Genomic DNA, 19,054 nt, shown 5'->3' with positions numbered 1-19,054 from the left:
CTCAAATAACTGCCTAAATTTAGTTTGAATTAACTTTTTTTGTTAAGGAATCTCTTAAGGAAGTTTATCAAACTTTCTTTTTACCTTAAACTTTTTGCCTTGAAAACTTGATCTCAACTCAACACCGGATTAAATTGCTCAACCTATGATATTAGCAGTTTAAACGTGTTATATCTTGTAAAGCAAACACATTCAGATTGCTGTAACTAGCAATTTAAAATTGCTAGTTATTCAAAATAAGTTGTTTCTTTTAACCTGTTAACACTGAGCGTATCACTGACACGTTGGCACAAGCACACTTTGCATTACCGTAATTATGCAACGGTTTGTGAAAGCTGAGTAGTTGCACATTAAAGCCAACAGGTGGTTATTACGGTAATTTCACTCGTTTTTCTAGATAAACCTTGTTTTTCTCCATTTCAAATGGTCAAAACAGTATTTTAACATGCAGTAAAATGTAAATAACTGCCAGATATTGGAAGTTATTCTGGAAAACTGGACAAAAGTACTTAGTTACAGGACATTCTCTGGTCCTTTTATGGTTAAAATATGCAAAACGAGTCCAGACGGACATTTGCTCATAGTAAGTGCTTTTGTCCAGTTTTCCAGAATAACTTCCAATATCTGGCAGTTATTTACAATTGACTGCATGTTAAAATGGTGTATGAACAATTTAAAATGAAGAAAAACACTGTAGTTGTTCATGAACACCAGATTTGATGTATTACATTTGAAATTTGAACAGTTTAAAAGATATTTAAAGTAACATTTGATTGAGTTTTTGTCTCAATGTCCAAAAACAGGCCAAAAAATGGAAATGATGTACAGGCCCTTTTCCAGCTCTCTCCACGGATTCTCCGGCTTCCTGCAATAATGTGAGTGAAATTACCGTAATAACCACATGTTGGTTTTGACCTGCAAGAGTTGGAATCTTTCCACACAAACCATCACGTAACTACGGTAATGCAATGTGTGCTTGCGCTCGGTGTTAATATATTTATTCTTTCTGCTCACAAAGACCAAACTGAGGCAGAATAAGAACAAAAATCACCAAACGTTATGCACTGCAGCATCAAACTGAATGAATGAACTCATTTGTCTGTTTGTCAGTCCTCTGTGGATGGACTTGTCAACTTAAATTTCATTACACTTTCATAGTTAGAGTGCTGGCTCCAGGTTTTTATCACCACCCCCTCTCATCCTATTTTTGAACCTGAAAAGACGGGAGTTTAATTTGGACACAATTCTCAATTTGTCAAGACACATTATAACTGGAGGTTGGACTTCTGAGAACTTAATAACTCCTGTTTCACAGCGTTTAAGATAAGACATTATTTCACATGAATTGATGGAGGTATTCTCATTTGACCACGCACCCTTTTTTCACCCCTCTTAACTCCTGATGCTTTTTTTCCCCAGTCACATCAATTCTGCACACGCGTGTGTGTAATTGTGCAGGTGAGTGTCGATGTGACATTTTGGGAAAAATAAACATCTGATCAAAACTAAAAGGAGGAGAGAGAAAAAATCCATATCCATAAACTATGACATTTCGACGGCGGCATTTAACATTTTTCAGGGCAGTGGGCAGCGATCTGTGTGGAGCACCGCGGGATTGGAGGTTTAAAAACCAGTTCACTGGGTTCACTGGCCGGTGTGAGTGACGGGGAACAGAAATTGCATTTTGTGAGTTTTTCTAAACATGACATCTGAACAGACTGTAAAGTCCAGGAAACAAGAGGTGGCACTTTTGACCCATTCTCTCTGTTATCGCTTTGCTTCAAATATCATGCGGTGTTATTATGATATCCAATAATGCCGTGCAAAATAACACCGTTACCAGGGTCCACTTCCACAGTCAGGTGGGCAGCTGAGGGGAAAATAGTGATTATTATGATATGATTCAATCTTTTTCTGGGATTTTGGTTATTGTCAAATGATAATAAAATAAATTGTATGTGTTTCCTGGTCTTAAAAACATAACAATATTCCATTTTGAGTTACCTATTTCTAAGATGAGCTGTTACAGCCATAAAACCATAGACTGTATGAACAAACAGACGCAAAAGTACGTAAAACCTGTATTCTCTAAAATGACTCTAATTAGACTGTTGGAGAGCAACCCAATCACTGTCATGCGGCCCACCAATTAACATCAATTTAATTATAAGTTAAGTTCTCATCATAAAGGACTTTATGATGAGAATAAGTAATTAAGTGTCTGTGTTCGACCTTCATACTGAGGAGATCAGTTCCTGGTTTCACTCCTCCTCGATCCTGGCCTTTGTTGCTCCATTTAAACCCACGCAGATTATACTTAAACCTTTTTTTTTTTTCTACATTAATTTTGCGTCCTTAATATGTCTGTTATTGTCAACTGTTGTTTCAGAACAAAACAAATGCTTTTATTTTGAAATTTTGTGACTAGTTTCAAGTCTTATTCTTAATTTTTTAAAAACTGATACAATCCAGAAACTGATGAAGTTTTCGAACTCACGCTCTAAAAATAAAAAAACACTTGGCTCTACCTGTGCTGTCCTCGTACACCACTGTGAGCTTCCTCCACTTAAAGAAAGAGACCACATCCAGGATGGCTCTGGCGATGGCGGTGTACTCGGGGAACAGGTTGATGAAGAACGTGTCCTTGTTGTCCACCGACGGGTGTTTCCAGCGGGTCTGGATGTGCGGCACCTCCAGGGCGTTGCAGATGGACTGAACGGCACTGACCGAGGAGCTGTGAGAAGGTCCGAACACAGCGACCACCCCGAGAGCGAGCTGGTCACACACTGGTGGTAAAAAAGTGAATTACAGATGCCAAGAAGTTATTAACAAGAGCATTTTTTTTCTTTAATCAGAAACATTTGGATTAATATTTCTTTATTTAATATCTTAAGTTTAAGTACTGTACTTCAGTACACAATATGAGGTACTATCTTTGTTATACAGACTTTTCTTCATCCGATTCTTTAGGTGTTGTTTCTCTTCTCTGAAATATTATGTGTGTATTTATGTCAGCAAAAGTCAATACCTTTTATTTCCCAACATGGTCCTGTCTAATATCTAATAAAATGATCAGTCCTGGCTGTGGAGACATTAGTACACACCCCTTCTTTTAAAAGTATAGATATTTATATGTACTATTTTGTATTTTCTATGTATTTTTTTTCTTGAATTACATATTTGATTATGTATTATCTTGTTTTTTTTATTTGTTTTTATTCAGCAAGTTACTTTGCATGGATGAAGATTTAAAAAAAACGTATAAAATTTACTTATTACAATGAGGAACACATGGAAACATTTGTGGTTTTTGCAGAAATAGACAACAGTAATCATGTTACACCTATCATTTATATATGTATATATACATATATATCTATATATATATATATATAGATATATATGTATACATATATCTATATATATATATATATATATATATATATATATATATATATATATATATATATATATATATATATATATATATATATATATATATATATATATATATACACACATCCATCTATAAATTCCCGGAAAGTCTGTGTGTGTGTTATTCGCATATCTCTTGAACCGATAGTCCGATTTTGATTTCAAGTCCGCTCTACTGTAGCCACACCCCCCGTCACTCACACAGCACTGTGGGCTACCACAACACTACATCATAATAGAGTGTAATACAAACAAATGAAGTGCGGTTTTGTACTCGCGTAATGAGTTAGTGATTGTGTTGTGTCTTTAAAATCATTCTAACCTCTGCGGGAGGCCTCGAAGCCATCGAAGAGGTTGATCCTCTGTATGTCGTAGGTGAGGGTGGTGTTGGGAATCAGGGTCTTGTTGCGGTTGATGTTATTGACGGCGAACTTGAACGCCAGCTCGTCCATGCTCACCAACTCGCTCTCCCGGGTCTCAAAAATGCCACCTGTGCAGAGAAACACAGAGAGAAATGTGAAATCTGACATATTCAATACAAAAAAAACAAAAAGAAAACGACCATGAGCAGGTGTCGAGATGACAACAGATGTGAAACTGACGGCTGTGTGAGCTCGTGTGCGTGGGCTGAAGCGATTCTGTCGACCTTTGTTTGAAAACATACTTTTTCAACTGGTGTTCTTGCTTTGTGCACAGTGGAAAGTGTCTGAAAGCAACCGAATGAATAACACGAACAAGGAAAGCGGTCTAATTTGTGGAATCTATAATTATGTCTTCCACTTATTGGGTTTGAATGAACAAAACACGACACATACATTTCCTCTCATCACACTGGTGTATATGTACTCTACATAAAAACAACCAGTTAGTTACAACTGAATCCACTTCTTTTTAAGGCAGACAGGAAATTAAAGAAGGAGGAACAAACAAGATGGTTCTGAAATGAAGTGATTCCGTCCTGTGCATGGTTCTTCTTTAATATTCCAGACACCGTGTTCTAACAAAACACACTTTGTTAAGTCTTTGTGTGTGTGTGTACTTAATGGCCTCACTAATGGTGACTGAAGCACTCTGTAATGCTTTATCAATAAAGGCCATTAAGCAAATGGGGAGTTGCTGCATAAAATAAAATCAACATCATGTGGAATATCCTTTTAATTTAATGCAGTCATTCAGTAGTCCAGTTATAATTAATGAAAGTTTGAAAATCTATTCACCTATTAACATCCCATTAAGTCTTCCGTGAAAAGCTTTTATTCACGATTCAATTCTTTACTTTCAAAGTTTCGGAATATAACACAAGACTTAATTAGATGTTAATAGGTGGACATTTTTCCAGAGTGTCTGCTGCCGTTTTCTCGATGATCAGAGGTCAAACAGGTTAAACTACTGAGGCCTTACAGGTCAACAAATTACACATAGACAGAAAAAAAGAAAACACAAACCGACATTTTCATAAACACATTTCAAATCAACCACAACCTTTCACAAAGCGCCACAATATTTCACAAAACACAACAACCTTTGCCAAAACACTACAATATTTCATAAGATACACTACAAACTTTATCAAAACACTACAATATTTCATAAGATACATTACAAACTTTATCAAAACACTACAATATTTCATAAAATACACTACAATATTTCATAAAATACACAATAATATTTATCAAAACACTACAATATTTCATAAAATACACTACAATCTTTACCAAAACACTACAATATTTCATAAAATACACTACAATCTTTCATAAAATACACTACAATCTTTACCAAAACATTACAATATTTCATAAAATACACTACATACTTTACCAAAACATTACAATATTTCACATAACGAAATAACCTTTACAAAAACACTACAATATTTCACAAAACACAATAACCTTTACAAAAATACTACAATCTTTCATAAAATACACTACAATATTTCATAAAATACAATACAAACTTTACCAAAACACTACAATATTTCATAAAATATACTGTAAACTTTACCAAAACACTACAATATTTCACAAAACACAATTACCTTTACCAAAACACTACAATATTTCATAAAATACACTACATACTTTACCAAAACACTACAATATTTCATAAAATATACTGCAAACTTTATCAAAACAGTACAATATTTCACAAAACACAATTACCTTTACCAAAACACTACAATATTTCATAAAATGCACTCAAACCTTTACAAAAACAGTACAATATTACACAAAACACTAAAACCTTTACAAAAACACACTATTTAATAAAATACACTACAACCTTTACCAAAACACAGCAATATTTAATAAAATATATGACAACCTTTAGTAAAACACAGCAATATTTCATAAAATACACTAGAACCTTCACTAAAACACTACTTCTGTTGACCCAGTCTTCAGGAATCACCGCCTCATTAGAAAATGGATCTGTACGTCTATAAAGGATGACAGAATGCAGCAGAGATGGAAAGGATTCACTGGACACACAGTGAATGGTCAGTAAATCGATAAACCAGACAAGGTCAACAACATTTTTTATATATATCTGCTACATAAAACAGCGCAACCATCTGCTGAATCTAAAATTATCCCGTGTTCTGACATAATGAGGGTCATTCCACACAGTTGCTTTTATGCAAGCCAAATCTCCTCGCCGTAAAGAAATCTATAAATGTTATGTCCACAATAAAAGATGATATTTGTCGTTGCAATTCTTCTAGCTTCAATATTCTATGAGCAGAGAATTTATCTGGCGTCCCCACAGAGTCGAGCAGAATGAAGATGAATATTAAACGGTAGAAGAGGAACAATCTCAATTTTTCTCCGAGGCATACGGCGTTATTCTAACGACTGGAGGGAGAGAAAGAGCTCTGCCATCCAGGTGCACAGGATGACGTCCGAGTTGCATAGTTACTCTTGGTGTGAAAGGACATGAAATAAAGTCTCTGGACTACCTGTGGAAGTCAGGTCACATCTATACCCGACTGTGACTTTTAAAAGCCACTTTCCTCAGCATGACAGCAATTTGCTCGGTTGCTAAATGTGATTTTAAAGAAATTGCTGTATGTTCTTCTTCCTTCGAATGCACTTTTCCTTTTGCAGCCTCTGTCACACGACGTGCAAATGACGAGTGGCCTGCCGCAGAGAGACAGACAGACAGACAGACAGACAGACTTGCACCCTCTAATTATGGACGAACACGGCGACAACATCATATTCACAGTGATATATAGTGTATTTTGCTCTGAAGCACCACAGCTCTGCAGATTTACCACAATGATGCACAGAAAACTGGTGATATTTTAAACGCTGCTTGACATAAGGCTTAACTTCAGCAAGTATAATATTATTCAAGCAGAAGTAATGTGATTTTAATGTAGTCAGTGGGCTGCTGTGGCTCATTACGGAGCTCAAATGTCACTACAAGAAGAGAGTCCTGGAGAGGATGATGAAAACCTCGAAATGCCTCGTAGCAAAGTCCAGTTTTTCAATTCCACAAACCAGACAGTGATAAAAAGTCCCCGGGTGGAGTCGTGTGAGGCCAAATTGGGACTGAAATATTGGCTTATCCCAAAAGGGGGGAAATGAAATCAACATGATTAATTATTGCTTCCACATAACAAGACGTTATAAGATGAGAGACTTGGTAACAGCTGCTGGTCGACAACTAAAAGAGCCTCAGGACACGTGCCACGTCAAGACGAATGCATCGACACACTGTACGCGCACATCTGACTTGTGTGTGATGCAGTCTGTAAAGCTTTGATTTTCAACGCACGCTTAAGGGAATATTAATTTGTTTACACAACACAAACACCCTTAAACACACACGCAGACACTCGACGAGACGCCCTGGTCACAAATAAATCCTCGCTAATGAAGCGGCGGCTCATTAGCAATTAAAATCAAAAATCCATTACGTTTATTACCATAAAAATGTCATTTCTACCGCAAATTACAGTAATTACCAAGCACAGAACAGTAATGGGACGTTAACCGTGAATGTAAAAACGCCGAAGAACGAGTGGACGAGAGGCCGCTCTGACAGCTGCGCGGAGGAAAACATAACGACGGCAGAGTCACGGTCCTCGCCGTCATACGTCATCACTCATCACTAAAAGGCTCATGCGATGATACATGTGGTTAGAACTCAAAGCCGCCGTCTTGGCTCAACATCCCATCAGTTACCACCTCTTCGATCAGTTACGTTTTCACGTCCGCGGCTAAACTGAACTTTGATAGTTTAATTGATTGTAAATGAGGTCATCCATCCCAGAACAAGCCCGCCCCATACTAGACGAAGGTTCGGCCAGACTTCAGCCCTTCTGACGATTTGGACAGATTATGCGGCCAAATTATCCTGTAGTGTGAGGGATTATCAGACGTGTTTTTAAGGTCATCGGACACATCAGATGTTCAAATCCTAAGTATTAGCAGAGATGGAAAAGTAGCAGACATGTTCCTGATACATGTGAGACTTGAGCAGGTGTAGGTTCACTTTTTGATGAGATTTTCTTCAGCGTTAAAAATGTCCTTCTGTCCCTGGCGGCGGTGAGTTATCAGTGAGTGTCTGGCTTTAAAGCAGATCCGGAGAAAAACGTCGATACATAATACAAACACACTTAAAAAAAAAAAATCATCTATCCCCCCCGTAAGTGCTTTTTGAGTCGCACAGTGATATTGTACCAATGGAGTTGGTCTTCATCACTTCACAGAGTTATGACCTTTACATTCAAATCAGTTCATCCGTGAATCTGTGCCGGAATGAATGAAACGTATTTCGGTGCAATATCACATTCACAAACATGAGATGTATGAATAAACGACGCTGCGAAAAGGGAAAAACACGATATGATCAATGAACGCCGACGTCACAGCGCCCGAGGAGACTGTCAAATCAATCAACACTCATTTAACTATTTAATTACTATTAATGAATGCCTGCGGAGCCGCGTGAACTCTGCCGTGAGTTGTGACTGCTTTTCAAAACAAGGTGTGTTTCTTTTCTTTTTTTCCCCACTCCCCCTCACAAATGAATTAATGTACCTCGGAGCACTAAAGGCATTCACTCAGCTCTCAAATAATGAGGAATAATTTGCCTCAGGAACACATCCATCTGCTCGACAGGAAAGCATAAATGGGTGTTCAAAGTTTCCCGAGCGCCCACAGGACTCCATCAATGCCTTTTAACATGCGCCTGGGGTTCGCAGGTACGATTTCATCTGCATAAAACACAAGCCTGTGCACTCAAGATGCACCGAGGATACTTTCCAAACACAGGGCAGCTTGTTATGCTTGAAATTAAGGATGCGGTTTTCCATTTGCATCACTGGGTATTTCATTTGTGAGATTTCTTTTTAATTTAACAACACTTGACAGGCGGGAGAACATGTAACATGGAGAAGAGTCCGGAGATCAACACAGGATAAGGAGTATTTTCGTGTTTTGACAAAGTAAACCACTATATTTTATATAGGGGTGGGTCAAAATATGGAGTAAACAGTCCCTGCAGAGATGTAAAGTAACAAAGTAGAACTACTTCACTAATGTACTTAAGTACTAAGTATTTTTTTTCCTGCTCCATCCACGTTCAATACATAGACTTTATGCACTTCAGTTCTCTTCAGTTAGACAGAAATCGTTATGCATCGCTATATAATTGCCTCGCAATAGATTGACTGACACAGAATCGTTATATCGCGATATTATTGGTATCGTGGACCATGTATCGGATTCCCACCCCTAATATTTCACAGTAAAACTGTGTAATTCAACTTTTTTTCCAGGTGTATTTTGTTGTAAAGACGCAGCAGTTGCAAAGATCCAGTGAACACATTTTCCTCAGTGGTAATCGGAGGTGGAAAACCATTCTTTACTTGGCGACAGGTACCAATACTTGCATTAACAAAAAATATTGATTGTACATTAGTCAAATAAAGCACAAGCTCTGAAATGTACTTAAAGTGAAGAGTAAAAGATACTTTTGTGTTACGAGATACCGCTTTTAATGACCGAACATAAAAAAAAGTTCTAGCCTCACAAAATGGGATTTATTATTTTTTATTGCCATGTGCACAGTGGGGAAAGTCTTGCTTCTGTGAAGTTCCCTGCTTCACTTTCTACAGTAAGGGTTGACTATTCATCTTTTATGTTGTTCATCAGAGAGCAAAATGAAAAGTAATCAATAATTCCCTTCACATGCTTTACAACTAAAGTATCAAGCCTGTTTTTGAGCATGTAAGGAAGAGTAAAAGTACAGGCACCTGAAGGATTAATAAGGGTATTTGTACTACATTACTTATACATGCATGTAAACCATAGACGATACATAATAAGTGGGTATAATCTTCATGTTTGGCAGTCGAGGATGACCCAGAATTAAGATTAGAGTGAATAATCACTGAGGGTGACTCAAAAAGAAGTTTGAGTGGAAATCTACAGGAAAATGTGCTTATTTTGCACTTGATTTACATCAGTAAAACAGATGATAAAACAATGCACATTTGAGTGGACACCAGTGTGATTGACAGCTGATATTGTCCAATTGTCTGGGAATGTATGGGTTCCAGTCAACATGGCCAAATCACCAATATCAATCTCCGCCAGTGGAGGAGAAGTAGTATGTAGTGAAATTTAAGTTGCCCTCAAAACCAACTTAAATTTGCAGCCTCAGCTATTATTCCTAGGAGTGAAAACACGTTAGGTTGGCGTAGTTGTTTATAGGGCCATTTATACTGGTCCCAAAGGCTTTTAAGGGACCAATAAATGTACAGTGTCATTTTTCTATCGCTATTTTCACCGTTTTAAAATGATGGTGACAGGTCATTGACTTGTGATAAAGAGCATGGAGCCTTTTTTTTTTTTCATTTTCACTCACTGTGCACACTTCAACACAATCTCTGACGCTCAAAAACAAAAATCTAACTGAGAGGAACCAGGCGTCCATGTGCATGAAGAACTCTTTTAGCTGTCCATTTTAGATACATTCTGGATACATTCTGCTGAAAAAGATTTGGGCTGAAACAATTCATCGATTATTAATCGATTCCTAAGTTAATCGACAACTATTTTGATAATCGATTAATCAGTTTGAAGCATGATTAAAACAAGATTTCTGATCTTTTAAGCTTCTTAAATGTGAATGTTTTCTTCATTTCTTTGCACTGCATAACAAAGAAACCATTTAAAGTGAATCATTTTGGTTTGTGGACTAAACAAGACAATTGAGAACATTGTAATTTCCAGATTTGACGAACACAATCAACATTTTTTAAGATTTTCTGACATTTTATGGACGAATTGATTAATCGAGAAAATAATCGACAGATTAATCGTTAGTTGCAGCTCTAGACTGCCGTCTAAACAAGGCCTCAGTGAGCACGCTAACCCTAATACTTAAGCCAAACTCCCCTTTGGCTTTGGCTGTTCTTCATGCACATGCAACAAGGTTGATAGATTTTAACTGTCAGGTGTGATTTGTTACATTAGAAGCATGAAAAGCTACTTTCAAATTATTATTGATACACTCTAGTGTCTAATATTGTTTCCTCTTCGTTGAAATAATCAGAAAGCCACAAAAAAAAAAAAATCCATTCTCCAGACGCCACTGCCTGAAAACTGTGTGTCTGAAAACAGGGTTCGCTGTGCACTTTAGAGAGTCGGTGTCGCTGCAGGCGGGAGGAAATGCAATTTGGAGGGTTGAAAAAAAAACAAAAAAAAACAAGGGTCTCAGGTGTCAAACTAAGTCGCAGGAATTGTCATGGCACTCTGTCGTTCTGTTTGTGCTGTGGGTGGGGGTGTGTGTGTGTGTGTGGGGACAACAGATTGAATGAGATATACAACTGGACAAACAAGGCAGAGACGCAGTCAGGGATGAGATGGAGGAGAAAAGAGGAAAACAGAGGAACAGAATGAGGACAGAAATAACACGACGGTGGAAAACCACCGCACCACCGAAATGACTTTGCTGAGATTTATTCAAGAGTGAACAATGAGTTTCAGGCGTCCTCGGGCAACACCTGGGTAGCAAACACTCCATTGGTTTATTTAATTTTGGTCAGGTCTGATAGTTTTGCTTGACAGAGCCCATTTCAGATAAAGGATATAGGAACCCTTTTGTTCACAAAGACCAAACGGAGGCAGAATAATAATGTCGAGAAAAAAAACACACACCAAAAACCTACGCACTGCAGCTTTAATATCAAAGAGCTTTTTGGGGAAAAATGGAGTTTGTTTTTTTTTTTTTAGATGCAGTTTTCAAACACTAGTTTTCTACAGTGAAAGCAGCGTGTGTTACAGTTGGCAATAAACCGCAGCTTCCTTTCAGACCGAGTCTCTGCCAAGCTCCATATTGATTTATTCTTTTTGCACAAGCACACACATTCGTGTAAAGCATTCTCAGTGAGGACACTCATAGACATCGTGCATAACGTTACCACTTATTTAACCTTAACCATGACGACGGAATACCTAACCCCAGCCCTGAAACCGTCTTAACCCTGAAAAAGCCCTTTAAAGTTCTAAGGACATACGAAAATGTCCTCAATTTCTCAAAACATCCTCATGTCTTACGGTTTGTACAGACATCAAACAAAGACAGCGAAGGATAGCAGTGACTAAACCAAACCCTGAGACCACAGGATCAATACATACCAATGAAAACCAGTATTATCATGCAGTGCCATGACAACACGCTCCACAGCGACAGCTCCTCTTCCTGCAACTGCCAGTATGACAAACGATCACACGACTCGGGACACTGATATACGTCTTTGACAGCAGTGAGTATCAACTTTCGAGCAGTTTTTCACTTTCGCCGAGGACAAATTAATATGTTTTATTGATGGCTGCTTGAGACAGAGAGAAATGAGTGAAGCAGAGAAAAATTACTGTCAATTTCAACTTACAGTTCTCCCCAAAGACACGACGAGTCTGATCTGACAAACGGTAACTCTGTAAGCAGTGGTGTTACTGTATGAGCACGCGTCAAACCTCATGGTGGGTCCGCTTGAGGACAGATTGAGACGGATCTGATGGATGTGACTGGATTTCTGCTGAGTCTGCAGATGGCAGGTTCACAAACTGGCATCTTCGACACCGAATCCATGGATCCAACCTGTCTCGTGTCCAGGTTTTTGATGGTCAATCCATCATTTATTGATTGCACAGTCTGTTCATGTGTCTCCCTTAATGACCACATGTTCATATTCTCTACGTCCAACATCGTGTCACAAAACCAAAGACTGTCTCATCTCTGGTTTTCTTGCACATGACAGAGTTTGGTGAACTTTCAGTCTGCAGATCTGAATCCAATGTCCAGCTAACTTTTGGATGTGGTAGAAAGGGGAGTTTGGCTTAAGTATCAGGGTTATGGTGCTCACCCTGTTTAGACGGCAGCCTAGAGCTGCAACTAACGATTAATCTGTCGATTATTTTCTCGATTAATCGATTGGTCCATAAAATGTCAGAAAATCTTAAAAAATGTTGATTGTGTTCGTCAAATCTGGAAATTACGATGTTCTCAAATTGTCTTGTTTAGTCCACAAACCAAAATGATTCACTTTAAATGGTTTCTTTGTTATCCAGAGTAAAGAAATGAAGAAAACAATTCACATTTAAGAAGCTTAAAAGATCAGAAATCTTGTTTTAATCTTTTTAAGCAGAATGTATCCAGAATGTATCTAAAATGGACAGCTAAAAAACACATGGTTTCAAGTGCGTCTCTTTGAAATCACATAGTTCTGTGTGCAGCTCTGTGTTTAAAAAGAACAATACAATTAAACAATGGTGTCTGATTACTCATTCGTTCAGTCATTAGAAGACAACTTAATCTAGATTAACGAATTTCAAAATGTGAGATTGGTTAGTTAATAATTTTTTTTTTTTTTATCTATTGACAGCTTGATCGGACATGCTTACAAATCTGATTTGGGCTGCAGGGTAAACAAGAATCATATGGTATCATGAGGCACCCTGTGATTCCCACCCCTACTTAGTACACATTACAGATACTGTACGATGAAGGGAAAGCCACGGGAATTTTCTTCGTATATCTGACTGGAATATAAATATATAATCTCACAGAGTTAATTGTGATGGGACAAGGAGAAAGCGGAACATGCGAAATGAAACCGCAGCATATTATCCTTACGGTGATGAACATGAGTCCTGATGGGTTCTTGGAATATTGACAGTTTGATTTTTTTTTTTTTAAATTACCATAAAACCACAGGAGGAAGTGCATGAAGAGACTCCTCGAGCCAACGTTTGCTCTTCTATCATTTCTCTCACCTTCTAATTCTCATGCACACACACACACAATCGCAGTGTCTATGCAAAGCTTTTAGAGCGCCGCGAATTTCGGGAGTTGTGTTGTTCAAGAGCTCTGAGCCGAACCATCAAAGCTTAATGTATTAGTCCTGAGTGGTCCTGAATATGAATGTGTGACCCAGAGCTAAACTCCTCATCAGGGAACCGGTGCATGTGCAACCGTGGACTCCACCAGAGAAAAGCAACAGATGCTGCACATACGAAAACCTCACAACGAGGACATGATGGAATCAAGCTATGCAACTTAGATTTTGCCATTAATAGATTAATCTTGTTTTTATCACAGATAATATCACTTTTGGTGCGTTTGAACTCCTGGAAAAAATAAATACAGAACTACAGAGGTACATTTTAGCCATTTTAACACATGATCTTAAGTACTGTTATCTGTGGACCTCTGAGCAAGATCTGTCTGCTAATATGCAAACTGAGGTCACATTAATGGTGTCTGCAGACTCCAAATGAACTGTTGGTGTGACTGAGCGTGTGAACGGTTGTTTGTTGTAATAGGCTTGTGCCAACTGCGGGCTGGATTGACTAATATAAACAGTAGATTAAGGACGACGGACGGATTTAGGGCTGCAACTAACGATTATTTTCATATTTGATTAATCTGTTGATTCTTTTCTCCATGATCAAGTCTTTTTTTTTGGTCCAAAAATGTGGAAAAATGTGGATCAGTGTTTCCTCAAACCAGGAAATGACGATGTTCTCGAATGTCTGGTTTTGTCCACAAACCAAAATGATTCAGTTTTAATCACTTCTTTGTTATATTTGTGATTTAAGAAGCTGAAAAATCGGAACAAATAGTAATAATTAAGTAATTGTTTCAGCCCTAGATGAATTCTTATAAAAAAACTAAAACTTGACTTGCAGCTCAAATTGTACTACATCCAATTTCTCAAAGTCGCATCCAACACCCACATGTGCAAATGAACTGTATGAGTCATTAAATTGCCCCATGTGAAGTGCTGTCCCAAGTTTTAAAAAGTACACATTAACACAAACATAAATGCTAATGACTGTGCTGGCGGCGACACTGACGGACGGAAGATGAATGCATGTCGTAACGTTTGCGTCAAAATGAGAGCAGATGTTTTACACCTCAGCGTTGTCGTCTGGATCTTACGTTCCCACTGAAGCGGATTAAAGCCAACGTGTGACTTAAACGAGACATTCGACCTCGGACGTACGTGCCCATTAAACACATTTGCATGGAAAACCCATTCAAACTTGAGATTAAATTGGGGTCTACTTTTTTTCTGTCTTGCTAATTTTCCCCCCAGATAAAATCTACCTTTAAATTCAAGAGTATTAACACAATTGGAGGAATAATAATGCTTTTAAAATGAGTTCTAACGAGATTTATGTGTCTGGTGTGAACCCCTCTGTAATTCAGTGTAACCTTCACTGTCTTCTAAACAAGCTCTTCACCCAAACATGTGATTTATTCGTTGCTCCTTCACTCGGATGTCTGACCTTGACTGTGCAGGATGATGTATGTGCAGAGTTTAACACTAGAGGGCTGTTTTCCTTATTTACTCGAGGATAAAAGCGCCACTGTGCTCGTCTTGAAAACTTGAGAATATGTGGCCTGAAAGTGCACGAGTGTATTACACTCGGAAAAGTGAAGTAGCAACTTGGATGGAAATTTGAAAGAACCCGTGTGTGGAATTTAGGCTGGATCTATCAAAAGATATTGTCATGCAATATTTCAAATTAAGTTTTTGTAACTTTAACTTTAAGAACTGTGTTTTTGTTGCCTTGGAATGAGCACTTTATATTATATATTACATGTTTTTCTCTGTTGCACTGCCATTTTTGTTCGCATATCCCATAATATACCTCCTGGAGAATGCCGTTAGCAATATTTTATAATGTAATAATACACTAGATTTTTTTTATTATTTATACATTCAGTTTTTTTCATTTCAATCTATACACTGTTCCATATCAAAACAAGAACTTTTACTTTGAAATCCTTTGAAATATCATGCTTGTTTTAGTTACTGCAGTAATAATAATAATAATAATAATGATAACTTTATAAGATTTATAAAGCGCCTTTCACCAAACCCAAGGTCTCTGCGCAAGTAGGAAAACAAAACAAAAAGACAGAGCAGAATAAAAACACTAACATACAATCAGGTGATTGTACACCTGATTTCACGGTCAAGTTTTTAGACCGGCCCCCTCTGGACCAGACTAGAATCTCACTGGCCCCCAGGTCATTTGAGTGGGAGACCTCTGCCTTAATGAGGTTTTGTTTTGTTTTGGTTTTTTTAGCAATGCTGCCTCATATTCTCATTGAATTTGCATTTGAGCTTTAAAAGTTCTTTCTAAAATGAGTCAACAAATAATTACACAAAATGCAAATGCTGATCTTAATGGTTTAAGTTTGGCTACTGTTCAGTATTGTGTTATATCACAATAACAACATGAGCGATGATATTTCACAGGATTTTAAAAATAAAAGTTTATGATATAATATCCATAATAAAAGATATTTATGATGCAAAACAAATCTATTCATACATACATCGTTTATACCAGGTGAAACACCTTCAAACTTATCTGAGTAAAGTCCAGCTGCTCTTACACTGCGCTGCATGTTCATACATGTTCTCACAACACCTGAAACTATAACGGTGCTGTTCCACTCCACGGTTCCGGCACGGCACGGCACTCTTTTTTGCTTTTCCATGTGATACTACCCAGTACCTGGTGTGTTTTTTTAGTACCTGCTTTGGTGAGGTTCCAAGTGAGCTGAGACGACACTAGAACATGACATCATCAGACTGCCGGCCACTGATTGGTCAGAGAGTGTTGTCACTGGAAGAGTCACAAGCGCGACGTCCGACACAGGAGTCAAACCGGACAATGCCAAACTGTAGATCAGTTAAAAAGACTTAAAAATCCTGAAAATGTGCAAGGAAATGTCTAAAATCTCAATAAGTAACAGAAGAGTCTGGTGTATTTAGCAACAGCACTGCCAAAAGCCAGCAAATCACAACCCGCTCAGTCCTAATTCATCGTCGTGCAGGAAGTCCTGAAATAATCTTTTTAATGAACCAATTCTAATGATTCAGTTACAGCTAAAAACAACTGATTTGACCGTCAGTTTCTTTTGGCAAACCATACCAAAGCCATGCAGAGTCAAGCCATGCCAAGCCGTGCTGAAACTGTATAGTGGAAAACTATAAGAAATACACGTATGTTGCTGTATGTGTGCACTGGTCCACCAGTAACGTGATAATAAGACCAGGTTTACTTTTTTAAGTATTCACTCAATTAGATGCACATATTACTTCTCTTCTCCGGTGTGAAAGTGAGACACCGGGATAATGAACACAGCCCGCGGCGCTCACTCCTCCTCCTCCTCCTCCTCCTCCTCCTCCCATCTAATCAAGTCTCGGTGAACTCCTCTCGCTCCTCTTTAACACCGCTGCACAGGCTGTGACAGCGAGACTGATTACATCACCCTCACTGCCTCACATCATCACACGTCCATGATGGACAAGTGTCGGGAACAAAAAAATATATATATCAGGGGAGTGTTTTTGGATGAAAAAGCCACCGTGCTGCAGGAGTCCCTGGTGCCCAGAGGAGTATAGAGGGAGCAATCAATAATCAATTACTCCCACCTCACAATGTGTGTGTGTGTGTATTAATAAGCACATGCAGTCCTATGCAATAGATGCACTCAATACAAACAGAGTGTTTTACTACAGCTTTCTTATTTCTTCTTCAACAGGTGACTCCACCTAATGCCTGATTTTGCAAAAATGAAAAATAAGAAGTGAGAGACCTGAGTGAGAGGAGAGAGGGAGGGAGGGAGGGAAGTGCAGGGTTCAGCCACATGAAGTGACACGGCAATGTCAAGTTAAACAGAAGAAAATTAAGGTTTTTGTGACAATAATAAGTAGAAACTGAGAAGTAATTGACCCAGTGTCTGTTTAGACCCAGTAGAGCCGGCCTAAGGCATAAGTGAACTAAGCAGCTGCTTACATCAACATCTTTAAGAATTCTATTTCTCTAGATATAGTCAGACATCTAAATACTATTGAGCTTAAGTAATTTGGTTTTATTTTGGAGTTTACGATTGCTAATTTAATGCACATTTGTCACATCTGATCCAAATTTTTTTAAAAAAACAGTCTTAATGACTGTTTTTTTAAAAAAATTTGGATCAGATGTGACAAATGTGCATTAAATTAGCAACTGCTTTTTGTATTTCAGTTTAGTTTCCTGTACCTTTTATTCTGAACAGCATCCTCCTCCCTGAGTTCCTCCTGTTCTTTGGTGTTTTGTTTAACACAGATTTATCCTCATTAAAACAATATTTAACTTTTTAATTTTGGTTATTTACGTTTATCCCCCTTCCCCAACAGTCGTAACACTTGTTTAACTCGTGTTTGTTTGAAAGTGCAAATGAATACTAGACCACTTGTGATTTTACTGCCCCCCTCGTGACACTGATTTGGTGCAAATAACACAACCGTAATTAATACAATTTATAGTGTTACATTAGCGTCAATAAAAGTCAAGCACCTGGTACTCCTGCTTGGCCCTGAGAACCACAGTTTACTATTTACGACAGGCCAGTGAACGCAACACACTACGCTATTAAATCCATGGGTTTTGAATAGTTATCAGCGGTTAAACTGATGGTCATTAATGGTAGAGTCGGTAAACTCGTGAGGTGTTTTGACTCGTGTGTATCTGTGTGTGTGTGTGTGTGTGTGTGTGTAGTTGCTTCCTCCGGGATGTAACGATAACCTTTATCATCTGTCACATGCGCACACACACACACACACACACACACACACACACGCAAATGACATCCTCCTGTGTGACAGCCAGGGCAGGTTCAGTTCCGCCTCCCAAAACAAAACAAAACAAAAAGGTTGACACACTGGGACAATGAGCGTCACACTGATAAGACAAGAGAGTCGTGAAAGAGTGAACCGGTGATGCAAGCATGAACTGAAATAGCCAATGGTGAAATGTGAATGCACTCGCTGGTGTTTGACCAGAGAGGCACAGCACAGTAGATCCACATATTTATACACAACGACATGTTTAATTTAAATACTTTACACTAATCTGTGAAGATTTGCATCGGGATGAACAAATAACATTAACTAGATACACATGCACACTGTTTTACCGCTGAAAACTGTGAAAACGGTGGCGTACAGTGTGATGCTGTGTCCTGAGCGTATGTAACATGTGCATGGAGGGAGTGAAATATGTGTTTGTTTCTGGTATTGTTCTCA

The 19,054-nt window shown here is 38.2% G+C and overlaps 1 protein-coding gene across 5 annotated transcripts in view; it reads right to left on the bottom strand.

Annotated features, from left to right (window-relative positions):
* grik1a (glutamate receptor, ionotropic, kainate 1a) overlaps positions 1-19,054 on the bottom strand; it is a 41,630-nt gene that overhangs the window by 20,571 nt on the left and 2,005 nt on the right. For all 5 annotated transcript variants that reach the window (XM_044042290.1, XM_044042287.1, XM_044042289.1 and 2 more), the window contains 2 exons: positions 3,758-3,925; positions 2,529-2,786 (listed from right to left, as the gene is read on the bottom strand). In XM_044042290.1, coding sequence (XP_043898225.1) covers positions 2,529-2,786; positions 3,758-3,925 — 426 coding nt within the window. The remainder of the gene's footprint in view (positions 1-2,528; positions 2,787-3,757; positions 3,926-19,054) is intronic.

This window comes from Solea senegalensis, linkage group LG13 (assembly GCF_019176455.1).
Source record: "Solea senegalensis isolate Sse05_10M linkage group LG13, IFAPA_SoseM_1, whole genome shotgun sequence".
Lineage (NCBI taxonomy): Eukaryota > Metazoa > Chordata > Actinopteri > Pleuronectiformes > Soleidae > Solea > Solea senegalensis.
The sequence above is the reverse complement of the archived record's forward strand: the minus strand, read 5'-3'. Positions and strand labels throughout refer to the sequence as shown.